At 59.5% G+C, this 20,711-nt stretch overlaps 6 protein-coding genes across 9 annotated transcripts; 5 read left to right on the top strand and 1 right to left on the bottom strand.

The window, feature by feature from the left end:
* Positions 1-1,248: 1,248 nt before the first annotated feature.
* IUM83_13002 lies at positions 1,249-3,882 on the bottom strand (the record flags this gene model as incomplete). 2 transcript variants are annotated; one of them, XM_067937654.1, is made up of 2 exons in its annotated part: positions 3,120-3,136; positions 3,255-3,882. In XM_067937654.1, the coding sequence occupies 2 exons, from the start codon at positions 3,880-3,882 to the stop codon at positions 3,120-3,122; spliced, it is 645 nt and encodes a 214-aa protein (XP_067795787.1). The 2 variants fall into 2 exon arrangements, with proteins under 2 accessions (XP_067795788.1, XP_067795787.1); XM_067937655.1 differs by having other exon boundaries at positions 1,249-3,882.
* Positions 3,883-5,491: 1,609 nt separating this feature from the next.
* Positions 5,492-7,177, top strand: IUM83_13001 (Triacylglycerol Lipase; the record flags this gene model as incomplete). Its single annotated transcript, XM_067937653.1, has 1 exon — positions 5,492-7,177. One exon carries the CDS (start codon positions 5,492-5,494, stop codon positions 7,175-7,177), a length of 1,686 nt encoding a protein of 561 aa, XP_067795791.1.
* A 681-nt stretch (positions 7,178-7,858) lies between these two features.
* On the top strand, positions 7,859-10,492 carry IUM83_13000 (Family 3 glycoside hydrolase; the record flags this gene model as incomplete). The annotated part of the gene is made up of 1 exon (XM_067937652.1): positions 7,859-10,492. The coding sequence occupies one exon, from the start codon at positions 7,859-7,861 to the stop codon at positions 10,490-10,492; it is 2,634 nt and encodes an 877-aa protein (XP_067795790.1).
* An 861-nt stretch (positions 10,493-11,353) lies between these two features.
* Positions 11,354-13,033, top strand: IUM83_12999 (Lipase 1; the record flags this gene model as incomplete). Of its 2 annotated transcripts, none has more annotated exons than XM_067937651.1 (1): positions 11,354-13,033. In XM_067937651.1, one exon carries the CDS (start codon positions 11,354-11,356, stop codon positions 13,031-13,033), a length of 1,680 nt encoding a protein of 559 aa, XP_067795851.1. The 2 variants fall into 2 exon arrangements, with proteins under 2 accessions (XP_067795851.1, XP_067795850.1); XM_067937650.1 differs by having other exon boundaries at positions 11,789-13,033.
* A 1,277-nt stretch (positions 13,034-14,310) lies between these two features.
* On the top strand, positions 14,311-17,232 carry IUM83_12998 (Zinc finger, FYVE/PHD-type; the record flags this gene model as incomplete). Of its 2 annotated transcripts, none has more annotated exons than XM_067937649.1 (1): positions 14,311-17,232. In XM_067937649.1, one exon carries the CDS (start codon positions 14,311-14,313, stop codon positions 17,230-17,232), a length of 2,922 nt encoding a protein of 973 aa, XP_067795852.1. The 2 variants fall into 2 exon arrangements, with proteins under 2 accessions (XP_067795852.1, XP_067795853.1); XM_067937648.1 differs by having other exon boundaries at positions 16,333-17,232.
* A 1,597-nt stretch (positions 17,233-18,829) lies between these two features.
* IUM83_12997 (Zinc finger, RING/FYVE/PHD-type) lies at positions 18,830-20,338 on the top strand (the record flags this gene model as incomplete). Its single annotated transcript, XM_067937647.1, has 1 exon — positions 18,830-20,338. The coding sequence occupies one exon, from the start codon at positions 18,830-18,832 to the stop codon at positions 20,336-20,338; it is 1,509 nt and encodes a 502-aa protein (XP_067795806.1).
* Between the last annotated feature and the right edge of the window lie 373 nt (positions 20,339-20,711).

Raw genomic sequence — 20,711 nt, 5'->3', positions numbered from 1 at the left:
CGGAGATCACGTTGCCCAACACCCACTGGTCGCTGCCGTAGCCGTAGCATTCAGGAGAGTACTCGGTCGCGTTCTTGGAGTCTGTCCACGTCGTGTTGAGCGGCTCCGGGTTGCGGAAGCGCAGGTCCCCGACGGGAGGCTGTGCGTATGGCATGCCGAGGAAGAGGTCTTGGCTGTAGGTATCTTGGTAGACGCCGTAGTAGGACCCGTTCTTGATGGTGACGGTGGGCGGGTCGCTGGCGGAGACTGATGCCATGAACAGCGCAGCCACCGCGAGCGAGGAATGCAGTGGACGCATCGTAGACGCAGGCCAGTAGATCGAGGCAGGTGTGGCACAGGGAAAATTGAAGAATGGGGAGTTCGCGCGACTGCAGGGGGGTAGCTCAAGTCCCCACCGAACTGCAACGTAAAAGTTTGAAGAAACGAAAGTTGGAGGGGACAACAGTGGTCACAGTCAACGCGCAGTCTAGGGAAAGTCGTTCCTTCCTGCGGATGTGATCAAAGTCTCTGAATCGGGGGTGTTCGATCTCGTGGCACAGTGATGCGGGCAGGCGGAGCTTTACATACGGATTAACTTTTCCAACGTCGTTGGCGCGGCTACGGGTCACCACCAACATTGGAAAAGCAAGATGTTACATGCAGCGTAGTAAGAGAACACGTGAGCCCAACAAACGGGATCAGAAGCGTCCGTGTTGGTCTCTACTACGACTTGATTCATTCCTTGCGGCTTGCTTCAACTTGGCCATCGCCTCGTCACATTTTCGCGGCGCAAAAACCTTATGGTGAGTCGACTGATCAAATGCACAAATCTCGAGGCGATTGCTTCCCGAGGACACTTCAACGGCAACCACGCCATCAAGCCCACTTGGTTGCAGGCCCCGCCTGCAACACTCGCCGAGAATCGTATAAAAGAAATCGGAGGTGGCTGCACCTGAATAGCTGTTGAAGGCTCACGCACCATCGCATTATCCATACATTTTTCGTGTTTTTGATCCTTCCCATTTCCTCCTGCTCAAGTTGAGGCTGAGCCTCAACCTCCTCCACGGCACAGCTTGTCGACGACTTCCTAATTGACGGAGCACACAGCGAGGCGGGGATGCTTACGCACCAAAACACGGCATGTATACCATAAAACTTCCAACAAAGATTGTTGCATGTATAGTATACGTAACACCAATATTTTCATGTCAAAACTCATGACTATGGCGCATAGCCACTCATAACTACGCAGCGTTCTTCATCGATACCTTAAATCTGCACGTGGCCGCTGAAAACTGCGTCCTCCGCGTTCTTGCTGATGTACACCGGGCGCTCGCCCTTGGCCAGCTCCCAGCTCGTCGTGTTCACGTCGTAGAAGCTCAACTGCTTCTCGCGGATGCCGATGCTCACGGTCGTGCTGGCGCCGGCCTCCAGCTCCACGTTCGCGAAGCCAACCAGCGCCAAGGCGGCGAACTGCGCGTCCGGGTACGTCGATGCGGCGTCGACCGGAGGACCAATATACACCTGCGGCACCTCCACGCCCTTCACGCTGCCGGTGTTGGTCACCGTGAACGAGACGCTGAAGACGGCGTCGGCGTCGCTCGGGCTGCACGACACCTCGTAGTTCAGGCCGTCGGTGCTCTGCTGCTGCGAGGAGCTCGACGCCGCGAAGTTCGGGTTGCTGTACTCGAACGACGTGTAGCTGAGACCATAGCCGAACGGGAACAGCACGCTCGTGTTCGTGTGCACGTACCAGCGGTAGCCGTTGTTCAGGCCCTCGCTGAACGTCGCGTTGCCGCTGTCTGTGGCCACGCGCTCCGGGTACTCCGGGTTGCGGGTCATGGTCGAGTCCAGGCTCGCAGGGTACGTCACGGGCAGGCGGCCTTGAGGCACGCTGTTGCCGAGCAGCAGGTCGGCCGTGGCCCAACCGCCCTCCTGGTTCGGGTACAGCATCTCCAGCACGGCGGCCACGTCGTCCAGCCATGGCATCAGCACGGGCTCCGCGTTGTTCAGTACCACGACGGTGTTCGGGTTTGCGGCAGCCACCTTCTTCACAAGCTCGTTCAGGCCGTCGTCCAGGGTCAGGCCCGTCTCGGCGGGGCTGTTGGCGAACGCGAACACGATGAGCGTGTCGACCTCCTTGGCGACATCGACGGCTAGCTGGATGTTGGTCGAGCGCTGCGTAGGGGTCACCCAGCTCAGACGCACGGACGTCGGCTCATCAATGAGACCCACGATGTACGCCTCCAGGTCGTGCCAGCCTTCCTCCAGGTACACGTACGACTTGATGTTGTCCCAGTTGTCGCGCGTGGCGATCGAGTTACTCCACGGCTTGACGCCACCGTCGCCGTACAGACGGTAGCCTTCGCCAACCTCGGTTCCGTTAATGCTGAACGTGCCGATAGCGAAGATCGAGCCGTAGTCCGGATTCGTGTGGTTCTCCCATTTCGGGATCGCACGCGCGAACGAGAAGGTGTAGTAGCCCTCCGTCTCCGCGTGCACTTGTCCTTGCCACGTGTACGAAGCGTTCTTGGCCAGCGCAGACGTGCCCGCGAAGTAGACGATCTCATCGTTCGAGGAGCCGCCCAGGGTGTCGTTGCGGCTCAGACCCGGGTTGCCCTGCAAGTTGCGCAGGTGCGTGGAGGGAATGATCGAGCCTTCCTGGTCCACGCCCACGGTGTTCGCGACGTCCTCGCCTAACCGAGACTTGAGAGCCTCCAGCGTCGAGACCTGGCGCTCCGGAATGCCGTACGCGCGCTCCGCGAAGTTGGTGCCGTGCGTGTACTGCACTCCGTTGGGACCGATGACGGCGATGGACGAACCGGCCTTGATGGGCAGTGTGTCGTTGTCGTTCTTGAGCAGGATGCCCGACTTGACTGCGATGTTGTACGAGATCTTGGCGTGGTCCTCCACCACGTCCTGCGGCAGCGGCGATGAGCCCTCGGTGGTGGTGCCCAGCAGGCCGAACTCGTCGTATTTGGCGAGGATGTGGCCCACGGCGCGGTCCAGGTACGACTCGCTCAGGTTCTGCGAGACGTAGATGTAGTCGTAGAGCGCGTCGTAGTACGACCCCGTCGGCATCTCGAGGTCCATTCCGGCGATGAGGCTCTCGGCCGTGGAGTGCGTGGCGCCCCAGTCGCTCATGACGATGGCGGAGCTGTTGTAGTCGTCGCGCATCGTGTTGAACAGCGGCTCGTACTGGCACGCAGGGATGCCGTTGACTTGAGCGTAGGAGCACATGAGCGTGGCGGCATTGCCTTCCTGCAGAAGCGTACCGGGTGCCACCCAGTACACTTCCTGCAGCGTTTGTAGGTCGACAATGCTGTTGTCATCACCCGCGCTAGCACCGGTCGATGATGGACCGATCTGCTTGGCGTTGGCCATGGATCCCTGGTCCTGCAGGCCCTTGACACCCTGGACGCCGAGACGAGCGTTCAGGAACGGGTCCTCGCTGTACGACTGCCAGAAGTTGCCCTCCACCGGATCGCGCAGGATGTTCACACGGGGCGACAGCGCCACCGCCATGTTGAAGAGCTTGGCCTCCTTGCCCGTTATCACGCCGTGCTGGTACGCCGCGTTGAGCGACCAGGTCGCCGCGACGTTGAGCTGGGTGGGCGATCCCGTGGCGTTCTGGACGATGTTGATACCGGCCTCGCCGTCCGTGAGGCGGATGGCGGGGATGCCTTGCGACGTGATCGGCACGCTGTAGCCGGCCTGCTGCTGGTCCCCGTCCTCGTCGACGGCGCCGTGCACGAGGGAGACTTTCTCTTCGGCGGTCAGGGCCTCGACGATGGCGTCGACCTTGTCGTTGCCAGTGCGCCAGGAGACGGTGGCGAGCGGGTCGCCGGCGCGGACAAGCTGCGTGCAGAGCGCGAGTGCGATGCCCCACGTGACGGAGACCATGGCGAAGCGACCCGAGTTCCCAGTGTGAGTTGTTTGGTGTGAGGGAAGTTTGCGAATGAACCAGGGGCTGGGCCTGGAAGGCGTTTGCTGTTGGTGAGCTCGCTGTGGCTGAGCCTGCGCTGACAAATCTTTTGCTGAAGTTGCCTTTTTAGGCCGTTTTATGGACAAGTTGAAGCGTGAGTCAAGCATAACCTGTGGTTTGAGCAAAGCGTTTATGCCTCCGACAGATTAGTCAAACAAACGCCCAAGCAGCGCCTGCGTCGTAGAACTGCTGCAACTCGAGGACTTGATTTACTTCCCGGCCCTGTTGACGTCGCATTGATCGTGTAGTCGAAGTATTGGGTATGTGGGAAAATCTCCGAAGCGAGATTTTGACTGCCCTGTTGAAGTTCTTTGGCGTCGTACGAGGGTGGCATCGCTGCTCACGCTGGAGGCTGGATTTATTTTCCTTTGTCTCCGTGACTGGGATTCGTCCTATATGTATACTGTAGCTCTGAAATCCATGTACGTACGTGTAGCGAGCTGGTGCTGAGAGCTGCCAAGATCGGCAAGTTGAAGTGGTACAGTAGGATGGGCGTGATAACGCCGTTACATGTATCACATTATCAAGAGCCGACTAGCGAATGACGTATCGAAGCCGACTGCCAAGCCGTGCAGCGCGCCAACGGCAACCACGCATCAGCCATGCGCCTCCAATCGGACCCCCCCCCCCCCCCCCCCCGCGCGTCGCTAGTCCCGAGTCGCGAGTCGGTGCGAGTCTGTCTGTACCACGCAGTGCGCGAGTGTCCGGCATCCGAACCCTAGCAATGTAAATGTCCCTATCCGCAGGTGCTAGTGCTCCATTGCCTCTTTAGAACACAGCGGTGCCGAGATCATGCAGCTGCAGCTGCATGTATGCACATGTGCGCTAGTCGCGCCATCGATCAGCGGACGCATCAAAAGTCCACGGACGAGCACTGCAATGGGGCGGCTATGCGCACTTCTAGTGTGTCCACTTGATTCAGATCGACGCGAAGTTCAACTATCAACGGTAGTTGAACTTCTTGATTGGGATCCGTTGCTCAGTGGCACTCGAAGCGCATTCCTTCAGGCCCGCGCAAGTGATGAACGGTCCGTTTCTTCACGTTCTCCTCCCTGCAGCATGCGGCGTCCGTGGCGCCCAACTCTGAAGGGCGATCGACGCGCCCGTCGCCGAAGCAGCACTCGTACTGTATGGATACGAAAAATCAGCTGAGAGATGTACTCGATACAACTCAACTATTTCGAGCTGATATCCTCAATATATACATATTATGTGTACGCCGCGCTTACATGTCATGTAAGCGCGAAACATTGTTTCAGTACGTAGCACGCGAGCTGGGCTGTCCACCGCGTCCCGCTTGATTGCACTTCAACAGCGTGGTTGCAGTAGAACCAGCGGCCCAGTCATCACATCAAGCACTAGATTATGCAGACCCCAGTGCTAGTTTTTGCTGAGTGACTTTCTAAATCTAACCGCTTGACCTTGTTCCAACCATCGATCGTACGCGGCATCATGCTGCAAACTTCTTGACGCTGGCAGCCTTCATTTACCAATTTCGAGTCAAGCGCCCGCGCCAACTCGTTTGCAATGAGACCACTCGCGTACACCCTCGCCATCGGGTCGCTTCTGGCCGCTTCGGCCTGCGCCAGCGACCCGCCCACCGTCACCATCAAGAACGGGTCCTACTACGGCGTCTACCAAGATACCTACAACCAAGACCTCTTCCTCGGCATGCCATACGCACAGCCTCCCGTCGGGGACCTGCGCTTCCGCAATCCGGAGCCGCTCAACACGACGTGGACAGACTCCAAGAACGCGACCGAGTACTCTCCTGAATGCTACGGCTACGGCAGCGATCAATGGGTGCTGGGCAACGTGATCTCCGAGGACTGCTTGACGATCAACGTCGTTCGCCCGAAAGGCATTTCCGAGGGGGCTGAGCTACCGGTCGCTGTGTGGATCCACGGTGGCGGCTTTACTGAAGGTGGCTCCCGTGACCCTCGCTACAACCAATCCTACATTGTCAAGGAGGCCACTGACGCCGGTATGCCGTTCATCGGTGTGAGCATTAACTACCGCCTGCAGGCTTTCGGCTTCTTGTGGGGAACTGCCGTCAAGGAGGGTGGCGTGTCGAACCTCGGCCTGAAGGATCAGCACCTTGCGCTGCACTGGGTGCAGGAGAACATCGCCGCTTTCGGCGGTGACCCGAACAAGGTCACGATTTGGGGTGAGAGTGCTGGTGCCATGAGCGTTGGCTACCAGCTTCTTGCATACGATGGCCGTGACGATGGTCTGTACCGCGCTGCCATCATGGAGTCGGGAGCCCCTGCCAAGGTGCCGTCGACGTACCTGAACACGACCGAGTGGGACGTGTACTACAACAACATCACCTCGGCGGCGAACTGCAGCTCGGCAGCCGACACGCTGGATTGCCTGCGTCAGGTGCCGGTCGACACGCTTTCATCGATTTTCAACAGCTCCGTTGCGTCCTCCGCTTCGTACCGCCCGATCGTCGATGGTGATTTCCTGACGGACGTGGGCCCGGCACTTTTTACGGCGGGGAAGTTCGTTCACGTGCCGATTCTGCACGGTGTGAACAACGATGAAGGTTCGGCCTTCGGCGCTGGTGGTGCTACCGTGAACACCACGGAGGAGTTTGTTTCATTCCTGATTGACACCATGGGGGAGACTGAAGAAACTGCTGCTATCCTTACCGAAGTGTACCCGGACATCCCGGCGGTGGGCATCCCCGGCACTCTGCACGGCCGTCCTGCGACGGACTCCGGATACGGTGTCATGTACAAGCGCGCTGCTGCTTACGGAGGCGACGTGATCATGCACGCTCCTCGTCGGTATCTGTCCGAGATCTGGGCTGCCAACGATCTCCCAAGCTACAGCTATGTGTTCAACGTCTTGACGGCAGGCAACAACGAGTACATCGGCGCGACGCACTTTACGGAGGTTGCGTTCGTGTTCTACAACCTGCTCGGAGATGGCTACAACAACTCGGTGGCCACGGACCCGTTCCTGAACAAGCCGGACAGCTACAAGCAGCTCGCTCGTGTGATGACCCGCATGTGGGCAAGCTTTGTCGTTAATCTGACTCCCAACAACAACGGCGTGACGGCGCTGGAGTGGCCCGAGTACACATCCGACAACGGGCAGAACATTGTGTTCGACGCCAACGTGACGGAATTCGCGTACATCGCGCCGGACACGTACCGTGCAGAAGGCATCGCCTACCTGACGAGCCTGTACAATGCCACGGCCTAGATTGGCTTTAATGTTTAAAGCGAGGCATGCCATTGAGTGAAATGAAAAGAATGCGTTGATCCAGTTTGTTTTGTTTTTGCTGCTGTCTATACTTGCCTGCCCTATACAGATAAGTCAGCAGCATGTTGCGTGCCGTGAGCACGATTCTTGCATACGTACAGGTCCATTAGAACTTCTCCCTTGACGCGGGGGTCAGCTGGTAGCCTGTTGTACATGCACATGTACTGATGTGTGGTTGCCGTCCTTCACGTGCTGACCAGGTTGAAGTTGTCTTTGTTTTTGTGCTCGGCCGTAATACATGTTGCTAGATCGCTTGTGCACGTACAAGTTGTACATGTACGTCCCCATCAATTGATCATCAATACAATGCAAGCAGGACCGGGAAGTAAATCAAGTCCTCGAGTTGCAGCAGTTCTACGACGCAGGCGCTGCTTGGGCGTTTTGTTTGACTAATCTGTCGGAGGCATAAACGCTTTGCTCAAACCACAGGTTATGCTTGACTCACGCTTCAACTTGTCCATAAAACGGCCTAAAAAGGCAACTTCAGCAAAAGATTTGTCAGCGCAGGCTCAGCCACAGCGAGCTCACCAACAGCAAACGCCTTCCAGGCCCAGCCCCTGGTTCATTCGCAAACTTCCCTCACACCAAACAACTCACACTGGGAACTCGGGTCGCTTCGCCATGGTCTCCGTCACGTGGGGCATCGCACTCGCGCTCTGCACGCAGCTTGTCCGCGCCGGCGACCCGCTCGCCACCGTCTCCTGGCGCACTGGCAACGACAAGGTCGACGCCATCGTCGAGGCCCTGACCGCCGAAGAGAAAGTATCCCTCGTGCACGGCGCCGTCGACGAGGACGGGGACCAGCAGCAGGCCGGCTACAGCGTGCCGATCACGTCGCAAGGCATCCCCGCCATCCGCCTCACGGACGGCGAGGCCGGTATCAACATCGTCCAGAACGCCACGGGATCGCCCACCCAGCTCAACGTCGCGGCGACCTGGTCGCTCAACGCGGCGTACCAGCACGGCGTGATCACGGGCAAGGAGGCCAAGCTCTTCAACATGGCGGTGGCGCTGTCGCCCCGTGTGAACATCCTGCGCGATCCGGTGGAGGGCAACTTCTGGCAGTCGTACAGCGAGGACCCGTTCCTGAACGCTCGTCTCGGAGTCCAGGGTGTCAAGGGCCTGCAGGACCAGGGATCCATGGCCAACGCCAAGCAGATCGGTCCATCATCGACCGGTGCTAGCGCGGGTGATGACAACAGCATTGTTGACCTACAAACGCTGCAGGAAGTGTACTGGGTGGCACCCGGTACGCTTCTGCAGGAAGGCAATGCCGCCACGCTCATGTGCTCCTACGCTCAAGTCAACGGCATCCCTGCGTGCCAGTACGAGCCGCTGTTCAACACGATGCGCGACGACTACAACAGCTCCGCCATCGTCATGAGCGACTGGGGCGCCACGCACTCCACGGCCGAGAGCCTCATCGCCGGAATGGACCTCGAGATGCCGACGGGGTCGTACTACGACGCGCTCTACGACTACATCTACGTCTCGCAGAACCTGAGCGAGTCGTACCTGAACCGCGCCGTGGGCCACATCCTCGTCAAATACGACGAGTTCGGCCTGCTGGGCACCACCACCGAGGGCTCATCGCCGCTGCCGCAGGACGTGGTGGAGGACCACGCCAAGATCTCGTACAACATCGCAGTCAAGTCGGGCATCCTGCTCAAGAACGACAACGACACACTGCCCATCAAGGCCGGTTCGTCCATCGCCGTCATCGGTCCCAACGGAGTGCAGTACACGCACGGCACCAACTTCGCGGAGCGCGCGTACGGCATTCCGGAGCGCCAGGTCTCGACGCTGGAGGCTCTCAAGTCTCGGTTGGGCGAGGACGTCGCGAACACCGTGGGCGTGGACCAGGAAGGCTCGATCATTCCCTCCACGCATCTGCGCAACTTGCAGGGCAACCCGGGTCTGAGCCGCAACGACACCCTGGGCGGCTCCTCGAACGACGAGATCGTCTACTTCACGGGCACGTCTGCGCTGGCCAAGAACGCTTCGTACACGTGGCAAGGACAAGTGCACGCGGAGACGGAGGGCTACTACACCTTCTCGTTCGCGCGTGCGATCCCGAAATGGGAGAACCACACGAATCCGGACTACGGCTCGATCTTCGCTATCGGCACGTTCAGCATTAACGGAACCGAGGTTGGCGAAGGCTACCGTTTGTACGGCGACGGTGGCGTCAAGCCGTGGAGTAACTCGATCGCCACGCGCGACAACTGGGACAACATCAAGTCGTACGTGTACCTGGAGGAAGGCTGGCACGACCTGGAGGCGTACATCGTGGGTCTCATTGATGAGCCGACGTCCGTGCGTCTGAGCTGGGTGACCCCTACGCAGCGCTCGGCCAACATCCAGCTAGCCGTCGATGTCGCCAAGGAGGTCGACACGCCCATCGTGTTCGCGTTCGCCAACAGCCCCGCCGAGACGGGCCTGACCCTGGACGACGGCCTGGACGAGCTTGTGAAGAAGGTGGCTGCCGCAAACCCGAACACCGTCGTGGTACTGAACAACGCGGAGCCCGTGCTGATGCCATGGCTGGACGACGTGGCCGCCGTGCTGGAGATGCTGTACCCGAACCAGGAGGGCGGCTGGGCCACGGCCGACCTGCTGCTCGGCAACAGCGTGCCTCAAGGCCGCCTGCCCGTGACGTACCCTGCGAGCCTGGACTCGACCATGACCCGCAACCCGGAGTACCCGGAGCGCGTGGCCACAGACAGCGGCAACGCGACGTTCAGCGAGGGCCTGAACAACGGCTACCGCTGGTACGTGCACACGAACACGAGCGTGCTGTTCCCGTTCGGCTATGGTCTCAGCTACACGTCGTTCGAGTACAGCAACCCGAACTTCGCGGCGTCGAGCTCCTCGCAGCAGCAGAGCACCGACGGCCTGAACTACGAGGTGTCGTGCAGCCCGAGCGACGCCGACGCCGTCTTCAGCGTCTCGTTCACGGTGACCAACACCGGCAGCGTGAAGGGCGTGGAGGTGCCGCAGGTGTATATTGGTCCTCCGGCCGACGCCGCGTCGACGTACCCGGACGCGCAGTTCGCCGCCTTGGCGCTGGTTGGTTTCGCGAACGTGGAGCTGAAGGCCGGTGCCAGCACGACCGTGAGCATCGGCATCCGCGAGAAGCAGCTGAGCTTCTACGACGTGAACACGACGAGCTGGGAGCTGGCCAAGGGCGAGCGCCCGGTGTACATCAGCAAGAACGCGGAGGACGCGGTCTTCAGCGGCCATGTGCAGATTTAGGTATCGATGAAGAACGCTGCGTAGTTATGAGTGGCTATGAGCCACAAGCAGTCTCCAGTTTTGAAAAAAAAAAAGTAATGTTGATGTTGGATGAAAACCTGTATCGGTTCGACAGCGCTTGGCCTTCGCATCCTGCGTATATGGAAAGCTGTCCTTAGTTTAGGCACGGAATCGGCATTTCGATGCGAAACAAAATAAACCTTTCTGTTGTCGGTATTGGGTCATCCTCATGTGTCCCCGCGCCGTTACCGCGGACTTCTCACTTACGGTTTTTGCTCCAGTTGGCGCCAAATTGCTCCTGTCTAATACACCACTGTCGCTACCGCGTCAGTCATCCAGGGCACCGTCATGGGTCTTCAACTGAGGCATTCCCGCTTCAACCACCAAGCAAATCGTGATCGATAGTTGCTGCAACCTGCGCTTGGTGCTCGATGCTGCCTTTGAGCAACCGCAAATGTTAGCCTCCTAAAAAAATGCATGTACGTATCTGGAAAGACCTGGCGAGCATCAAAACGCTGCTAGAACGGCAGCGGCTTTCAGTGCTGCTGTCAGCTCCACCCGGGTTAACTGTGACAACCAGCGGTGTTAGCCCAACTGTGCTCACGCATCAGCACGAGTATTGTGGCTCCCACCTGGCACAGATGGACTTTGCGACCCGAAGGCCGTCAACACGAATGGCGAGCACCAGTTGATTCCTTGACACATCTGCGCGGAACCAAGTTGCAGTTGGTTAGTCGCGGCTTGTTTCTGCCGGGGTCACGAATCCGTCACAACAAGCAGTACGCCCCGTCGAGTCAAGCTCACTCTTCGTCTTCTTCGCAAGCGCACAGTCACGTACTGTAGCCGGATTCCACTGCTGCCATGATATTTCTTTTCTACCCTGTCGCGACTGCCGCGCTCTTGGTCGCACCCATCCTCGCGTCCGAGGCTCCGACCGTCACCATCAAGAACGGGTCCTACTACGGCGTCTACCAAGATACCTACAACCAAGACCTCTTCCTCGGCATGCCATACGCACAGCCTCCCGTCGGAGACCTGCGCTTCCGCAATCCGGAGCCACTCAATACGACATGGACGGACTCCAAGAATGCGACTGAGTACTCTCCTGAATGCTACGGCTACGGCAGCGACCAGTGGGTGCTGGGCAACGTGATCTCCGAGGACTGCCTGACGATCAACGTGGTTCGTCCCAGCAACGTCTCCGAAGGAGACGATTTACCTGTCGGGGTGTGGATCCACGGCGGCGGTCTCATCCAGGGCGGCGCTCGCGACCCCCGCTACAACCTCTCCTACATCATGGAGGAGGCCGCCACCGCGGGCAAACCGTTCATCGGGGTCAGCTTCAACTACCGCCTGCAGGCGTTCGGCTTCATGTCGGGAACCGCCGTGCACAAGGCTGGCGTGGCCAATCTCGCGCTGAAGGACCAGCGTCTGGCCCTGCACTGGGTGCAGGAGAACATTGCAGCTTTCGGCGGCGACGCCAGCAAGGTCACCATTTGGGGCGAGAGCGCCGGCGCTCGCAGCATCGGTTACCAGCTCATCGCGTACGACGGCCGTGACGACGGGCTATTCCGTAGCGCCATCATGGAGTCCGGGTCCTCGTCCTACTGGCCCAAGAGCTTCAAGAACGCCTCCGCCTGGGACGTCTACTACGACAGCATCGTCGACGCGGCGAACTGCAGCTCGGCTGAGGACACTTTGGACTGCCTGCGCCAGCTGCCGATCGACACGCTTTCTGCTGTATTCAACAGCACCGCGGGTACTTCGGCTTCGTACGCACCTTCGGTTGATGGCGACTTGTTGACCGATGTGGGTCCGAAGCTCATCGGCGAGGGCAAGTTCGTGCACGTACCCATTCTTCACGGAGCCAACTTTGACGAGGGCACTGCGTTCGGCAAGACGGGCATCGACAGGACTGAGGAGTTCTTGCAGTACTTGGTCGGGACCATGGGCTACAGCAATGACGAGGCCGAGATCCTCCTACTGATGTACCCGGACATTCCCGAAATCGGCATTCCCGCCACGCTCCACGGCCGTCCGGGCAACGAGACTTCGTACGGCTACATGTACAAGCGCGTGGAGGCGTACGCTGGCGACAACAACCAGCACGGTCCCCGTCGCTTTATGTCGCAGGTGTGGACGCGTGAGGACGTCCCCGTGTTCAGCTACCGCTTCAACGTGGTGCCCGCTGGCATCTCGCAGTACCTCGGCTCGACGCACTTCCAGGAGGTCGCGTTTGTGTTCTACAACCTCGAGGGCAACGGCTACAACAACTCGGTGGCCACAGATCCGTTCCTGGGCAAGCCCGACAGCTTCAAGCAGCTCGCTCGAGTGATGACCCGGATGTGGGCAAGCTTCATCGTGGACCAGACCCCCAACAACAACGGTGTGACTGACGTCGAGTGGCCTCTGTACTCGCTGGACGACCCGCAGAACATCGTGTTCGACGCCAACGTGACAGACCTCGCCTACATCGAGCCGGACGTGTTCCGCGCCGAGGCCATCGCGTACATCCACAGACTATACAACGCCACGAGCTAGATGAGCAGCTTCGTCCAGACTAATATACAAAAAAATGTAATTGTGAGTTGATCGACTCAAAAGTGCTGCCGTCGCGGCCGAAAATTTGTCCAGCGTGCCAGCGTTGCGGTGGGGCACTGTGCTACGAGCGCGAGCTAATGGCGCGAAGGTTTGGCTCAGCCGTACTGTACCGTAATCGGACCTTGCAGTCAACGCGAGTGTCCCCATCCTGGCAACGTCGGAACATGGCTGAAAGGCGCCACCGCGGTGCATGGACGGCGTCATGCAACGATCCGCCTCATCTTGCTGGCTGAACGCCCTCGTCTTCAAGAATGCATCCGTTACTGCGTGACCTCATCGTATGATGCCCATTGGTACCGCAGCAATTTTGCTGAGCAAGGCTTGATGGGGGAGGACATCTTGCTGCCGGCTCACCATCTCATGAGGCGAATTCCAGCTTAGCAATGCTCAATCTCCCCGTGTGAAACGATCCGCCTCATCTTGCTGGCTACACCCCTCGTCTTCAACGCCTAGATCGGGCAGCGCTGCCAGTCCGGGCGTGGCAAACTGCCGCCAACAGTGCCACTCGGTCGCAAGCACGTGAGGGCGTGAAGCTTGCTTTCGTCTGAACGGCGGGCCACGGGCCTCGCGCCCGATCCGAGGCGTCATGCAAGAGGCAGGTCATTTAACGAGCCGCGTCTGCAGGCCGAGCTCTTCTACTGAGGCCTCTGTTCGCTTCTACAGTACTGAGACCGCCGACTCCCTGGTCAACTCACTGTGCACGTGCGTGAATCGCCTGCTGCTCAGCGCAGATGCTGCGGCGGCAAATTTTCCTTTTGTACCGGTAGCTGGCAAGAACTTCCACCTCATCGAAGAATGCAACCGCACGAGCCATCTTGCCATACCGTTCAGCGCTGAGGCGGAGCCACGATGCAGGGATTTCAACTTTCAATCTGAGACTCTGAGCAAGCTTACAACGCCACGGCGTGGACAGACGACGGCGCGCTGTCGTCGCGTTGTTTAGCGGTGTGTGCCCGGGGATCTGCTTGGCGTTTGCAGCGCTGCTGGCGCGGGTAGGCGTCGGCGGGGGCAACAGCAGGTGAAATCCAGCCAGCGCGCTTCTTCCGCCAGCGGGTCATTCGCCAAACGGCCGCGGTTCGCCACTAGCGTTTTCGCCGCGCTAGTACTTGCACTTGCACCTGTCACTAGCTAGTCAGTCACGCGTTGCATTAATCCAGACCGACTACTTCAGAAAACCGTGACAGCTACTGTACTTGCAAGTAACGGCGACGGCCGGCATGAAGTTCCCGCTGCCCAAGAACCTTTTCCCCCCGCTCGAGCTTTCGGAGAACCAGGAGCAGAGTTACGAGCAGCTTGCCAACGCGCTCATCAAGGCCACACTCGCCGAGTATGACCAGTTCGTCATGCACGACCGCAAGCGCGTGGACGCCCGCAGGTGGAAGGCCATCCGCACGCGCGACGGCGTCTCCATCTATCGCGAGCGCGTCGTGGACGGCGTGCGCCAACCGGCCCCGGCCACCCTCGCGCTCTACCAGAGCGCCATCTCCTCTACCAGCAGCAGACCCAGTCAACAGGCGCGCACGTCAGGCGGCCACGTGAGCTCAGATCTCTCAGACGGCAGGAACCACGCGATCTCCATCAATGCGCCGCTCCACTTCGGTCCACCCATGACGCCCAAGAAGACCAAGTCGTCCTCGAACACGGACTACAGTCGCGACACCACCCGCAACGACAGCTACAGCACCAGCAGTCTGCCTTCCGAGCCACGTATCACCACGGGGGCCTTCTCCAACATCGACAACGAGAGTTCGGGCCTGCCTCGACTTCTAGCCGTCGGTACATTGCGCGGCTCGCTCGATGATGTCATGTACGGCGTGGTGTCGCCCAACGCATCGTCCGTTCGTCTGCGGAGCTCGTACCTCGGCGAGCACATCGCCGACTGCGCCGTGCTGCGTGAGATGAAGAGTCCGTCGCCCGCTGACCCGTTCCGGTTCCTCGGCATCAAGTGGTTCGTTCGCGCCAAGCACCGCGGCGCCGCTCGCATCTTACTGCCCCGCGACTTCGTTGTGCTTGAGTTCTCCGGTGTCATGATGCGTCCTGACAACTCGCGCGTGGGGTTCCACCTCATGCACTCGATCGAGATCCCGGCGTGCCGCGAGCTGCACGAGCACCGTATCCTCCGAGCCAAGCTGTCGAGCTGCTACATCTTCGAGGAGACGGGCAACAACCGCGTGCGGGTCTTCATGACAGCTTCCGTTGAGCCAAATGGACACGTGCTCAACCGCATGGCCGTGCGCTCGGCCGCCACCGCTCTCAGCAACTGTTGGAAGTCTGTGAGCTGCGCACACAACAAGAAGCTTGCGTTTTGTCTGCAGAACGAGCGTCCTTCAGCCATGGGCCTCAGTGTCATCGCGTCCTCACGGGGTCACTCCCTCGGCGGAACCGTTATCAGGTCATCGCGAGGAGGACTGTCGGCGTTGACGCCGGTGAACGAGTCGATAGTGCGCGAGTCGATTGCGCCCGAGCCGGTATCCCAGCGCGGCAACTACAGCGCTACGGTGCACCGACGCCAGTGCGGTGTCTGCCGTGGCAAGCTTGGGGTGCTTTCGAAGTCAATTCTTTGCCAACTCTGCTGCGAGCAGATCTGCAATCGCTGCCGCGTCGTGCGCAAGCTCAGCAGCGACACGCTCAACTCGCAGGTTACTCAGTCGTCGATCAACTTCTGCAAGAAGTGCGTGGCCAGCGTTAACGACGAAAGCGCGCTTGAGATTGCTCGCCAGGAGCTTTGGGTTCGTTCTCGTGGTCGTACGCGCGCGTCGTCGGCGATGTCCAGGACGACTGCCAGGAACAGTTTCTCATCGGAAAGGAACACGTACGCCACGGTAGTGCTAGGCCGCGGCAGTGAAATGAACAGCAGAGGCAGCACCGCCACCAGCAGCCTTGGTCTCAGTCGCGGTCCCAGTAGCTACAGCCAGCCCAGCAGCGTCAGCCAACCCGGCAGCTTCAGTCAAAGCCGCGATCCCCAGCCAGAGGAGTCCGCCCTCGGCTTCTCGGTTGGCCCCCGCCCGTCGACCTCGACACAATCATCGACACCGCTGCAGCGACCCAGTTCGGGAGAACGCCTATCCAAGAGCTTCTCTCTCAACACCTTCAGCATGAGTGCTGGCCCGTTGTCAAGTGCTACACTCACGAACGACGCGCTATCGCTCTCTGATCTGGAGAACAACAAACCTGTTACCAGTGTTGAAAAGGAAACGGCAGCACCGGAGGAACCCGTGGTGCTGGACCACCGCATGACCATGACAATCCGCAGTCTGCGCCACCTGGACTACGTCTTGTCGGTCGGTGAGCAGGATCTCGTGGATGAGCTCGAGAGCGAAGACATGGAGGAGGACTATGGCTTCGAAAGCGGTGACGAGGGCGATGGACGCTCGAGTTATGCATCGTCCGTTGCTGTGCTGGACGATGACTACGAGGCGTGTGAGACGCCGACGAGTGACGCCCCGCACGAGTCCCCTATCGTCGAAGGAGAGGAAGACGAAGAGGAAGACGAGAATCATGAGGGTCAGGACTCTGAGCCGAAGGAAGGACCCATGCAGCAGGCTGAGAAGGAAGCCGAGGCGCACGAGAAGCCGGAGGAGCCATCGCAAGCAGCAGAGGAAGTGCAGCAGCCTGAGGAAGAGCAGGAAAGTAGCGAGCAGAATCACGATGAAGCCGAGAACTCTGAGCAGACGGCGAACACGGCTGTGGCAATGGCGATGTCCGTGCACGGAGATAGCATTCGTCAAGACGCGGCATTGGCTGAGGAGGTGGAGGTGGTCGAGGCTGCCCCCATCGCCGAGGTGCACGCTATGATGCTGAACCAGTACGAGCTGCAGAACGCAAAACCCGATGCGGTTGTTGAGCAAGAGCCGAAGCAGCGTTTGCAGCGCGCGCACACGACAGTCCCGTCCTCAGGGGACAAGGCAATCTACCAGAACCAACTCCTCCAGCAGATGCAGGATCTGCACAACGTCGCCGAGACGACGTACCAAGTGGCCCGGGCCAACACCGAGGCGGCTTTCAAGGAGCGCGACAGCGGCCGCATCTCCAGTGGCACCGGAAATCTCCGTGGCGTTCGAACGTTCTCGCAGCCATTCGCCTTCAACGTGGTGGGTCTGCGCTCGACGCGAGCCATGACCGTCGGCATCAACAAGTAAATAATGCCTTAACGCGACCAATATGAGCTGTGATATTTATCGTGAGCCGAAGGATGCTACTGTAGCTATCGAGATCCTATAGTGATGATTGCATTCGTGATAAGCTTTTGCTGTTTTCCGTTCGAAACCTTGTGGCGAATCGGTAGTAGACGACGACGCGGTGCAGTAACCCGAGGGAAACGATGCCTCAGCCTGCGCGCATATGCGCGCTCAACTCGGCCACTTAACCGAGGACAGTAACGCTGATAGCTTAACTGTAATGTGTGTCATGTGGCCACCGCGCTGTATCTCACGATTAACTCGCAACGCAGTGGGCCGACATCGATTGCGAGGGGCCTGGCACCACTGTACCTTGGGCAAGTGCATTCGCTCTTGCCCGGAGGATGGCGTGTTGTGTCACACAACACGCCATCTTGCACACAACTTGTGTGCAGCACCGCGTCGTCGGACCAATTCCAGGTTGACGGTGTGTATGTGTACGAGTTGGACCCAACTTCAGAGACGGAAATGGACAGTGCCGTCAGATGGCTGAGCCCACGCGGCCCAGAAGCGGAACGCAGCGAGGCATCCGCTGGCCGCGGCAAGTGAGCTCCGGCTCAGTTGTCGCCACCCAACTGCCACAGCAGAGGTGGACACTACGTCCACTGCGGTACCACGGTTTTCAGTCTGAATGTAATCGCGAGTTCAGCAAGTCTCACATAGCGGCAACACGAAGTGCTTCGTCTCTGTTGGTGCGAGTGAAGAATCCATTTTCGCGTTGGCACGCGAAGGCACCTAGCTTCGTGGCTTTCGGAGCCGCTCGTGCTCGCGACAGTAGCATCGGAGCTCGGTTTGCGCGTCGAGCGACTTGTGGCCGAATTGACCCGCGACAAGCTCAGAGTCCGTCGAAAGCCACAAAAAGCGCTCACACCGTGTCTTGGGACTTGCCGGCTGGTGTCCCGAGCATGGCACTCCCTTTCGCAGTGGCAGAGGCACCACATGGCTCGACAACGACCAGTGCTGGAAGCAAAGCGTTCGAGGACCAGCAGCCTTGCGCTACGCTGCCCTCACCCTTCTGGGTAAACAGGCCGAGCAGAGCATTTGTCCCACGTGGCTGGAACGAACTCGAACTCGCCAGACCTGGACGCAACAGCTTGCTTGGGTGAGCGCATGTGTCGCACCGAATGTCCAAAGGCTGCAGCCAGCGGTGCAGGTCGGACGTAAGCTCACTACACAACCTTCACGCTAGCGCGCAAGTGCCGATTCCACACCTACTAGCAGGATGAAGTTCCCGTTGTCCCGCGCACCGTTCGGCGACTACCCTTCCCTCTCCGAAGCACAGGCAGAACAAATCGATCTAATTGTTCAGCAAATACTAGCAGAGACGCTAGCAGAGTACGACACCCACCAGCAAAAGCAGCGACGACTGCTGCCCCGGTCACACTACAAGGTTGTCAAGAAAGTGGAGAACCTTGTCTGCTACCGCCAACGATCAGGCGTGACGCCCGCGCTAGCGACTCCGAGAGCGCGCCTTACTCCAAACCTCGCAAGTGTATCATCGTGGACGTCTTCGTCTACTTCCCATGTGTCTTCCAGCGACGGCGACGCAGTCTGGCGCATGCCGAAGCTAGTGACGGTCGGTACATTAGTCGGAACACTAGACGACGTGATGCTGGGATTGCTAGCTACGGACGCGACATCTTCCTTCATTCGGGCCTCGTACACAAACGAAGAGCTGCTGGACGCCGAACTGCTTCACTGCATCAAGACGCCGACACCCGAGAAGCCGTTCCAGTCCTGCGGTGTCAAATGGCACGTACTAGAGCTGACCAAGATCACGTCAAAGCGCGATTTCGTGTTTGTGGAGGCGTCAGGAGTCCTCGACCGCCCGAATGGGGAGCGTGTAGGTTACCACATCATGCACTCCGTCGACCTTCCTGGCCTCGGTGAGCTGTCGGAGAAGTACCAGGTGCTACGCGCTCGCGTTGTGTCTTGCCATTTATTCCGTCAGGTTCAGAACAACACTGTCGACGTGTTCATGAAAGGCCTCGTCGACGCAAGCGGCCACATGCCTGCCGCCATAGCAATTGCTTCTACGGCTGGCGCGCTTCTCAAACTTGGTCAAGCTGTCGAGTGCTCGCACAGCAAGAAGCTCGAGTACTTGCTGGAGCTAGAGCAGCTTAAGGGCGCGGGGGTCAGCCACGCCAGTGCTCGGAGCAGTGGGCACAGCGATCGAGGCATTGGCTCTTTCCGGTCGATGAAAACCAACGGGTCCTCGAAGCCCTGCGGCGTGTGCTCCACCACGCTGCACCTGTTCCGCAGCGTCGCTCATTGTGAGCTGTGCGCCAAAGCAGTTTGCTCTCGCTGCCGTGTGACCAGGCGGCTCAGCTACCGAGTCGCCCGTCCGAAGGAGCTCAAGCAGCAGAACACCATCTTCTGCACGACGTGCGTCACGAAGGCTACTGCGTTCAGCGCCGCTGAGGTAGCTCGCGCGGAGGTGAACGCGCAGACCTCCGCTAAGAAGAGCACCCTAGGCGGCCTGAACTCCTTTGCTTCGAGCCAACCCCGTCAGTTCCTGGCCAGCTCGACCCGCTCCAGCAACCACACGGTGCTGTCGTCGTCCAACTACTCGCGCCTCGAGACGTCTGTCGAGGAGGACGAAGAGGACGACCAACGACGCAGTTTGAGCAACGACGTCAGCCGAGTGCGGCGCCGTTCGCTGACCCACCCGGCCGTGTTGAACGACAAGGTGTTGTCGGGCGAGAAGCTGGCGGACCTGGACCTCACAGCCGGCCTGAGTGTGGTGAGCTCCTGCAGCGACTACTTGGACGAGGACTTCTACGAGAGCGAGGCGGGTCGAAGGAAGACCCAGCCGCCCAGCGCGTTCTCGGACCTGCCCGAGGGCGAGCCCATGGACCCGCTTGCGAGCTCGATGCCGCCCAAGCCCAACGCGCCGCCGATAAACAGCCACCTCCGGCGGCAGCGCGAGCTCATGCGGCGCATGGAGGAGCTGCGGCAAAACGCCGAGAGCGTGTACCAGCTCACGTGGCGCAACACGCAGTCTATGCAGCTGCAGTCGCAGTCCGTGTGCGGCGCCCTGGCCGACCTGGATCTGGACCTGGACTAGTAGCAAGGCACCCTCGAAGGCAGGAGCACCCGCAGCAATAGGATAACTACACTATAACACTAAGTTAGATGACCACCCCCGACAACTCGAAGACTTCTTGTCGCTCGTTGCACGTCAAGCCGACAGACACCAAGATGTAGGTATCCGCTAGAGCCGGCGCCGACGCGTTCCCCGCCGCCATGTGGACAGATACTGTGAGAATCCACCGCACGATTGGAGCTCGGGCTCGGCTCACGGTGAGCCTCAACGGCCAGGAGCATTGGCTCGAGGGCCCAATGCGCTCGGCCTGCGTTGGCAGCGTCTCAGCTACGTCAGGGCCGGCCACGGTCCGCTCTCCCATCCTGCTCGCTCGAAGCGTGGGTTGCGTTCGTGC

This window comes from Phytophthora cinnamomi (genome assembly GCF_018691715.1).
Source record: "Phytophthora cinnamomi strain GKB4 chromosome Unknown Contig19, whole genome shotgun sequence".
Lineage (NCBI taxonomy): Eukaryota > Oomycota > Peronosporomycetes > Peronosporales > Peronosporaceae > Phytophthora > Phytophthora cinnamomi.
The sequence above is the reverse complement of the archived record's forward strand: the minus strand, read 5'-3'. Positions and strand labels throughout refer to the sequence as shown.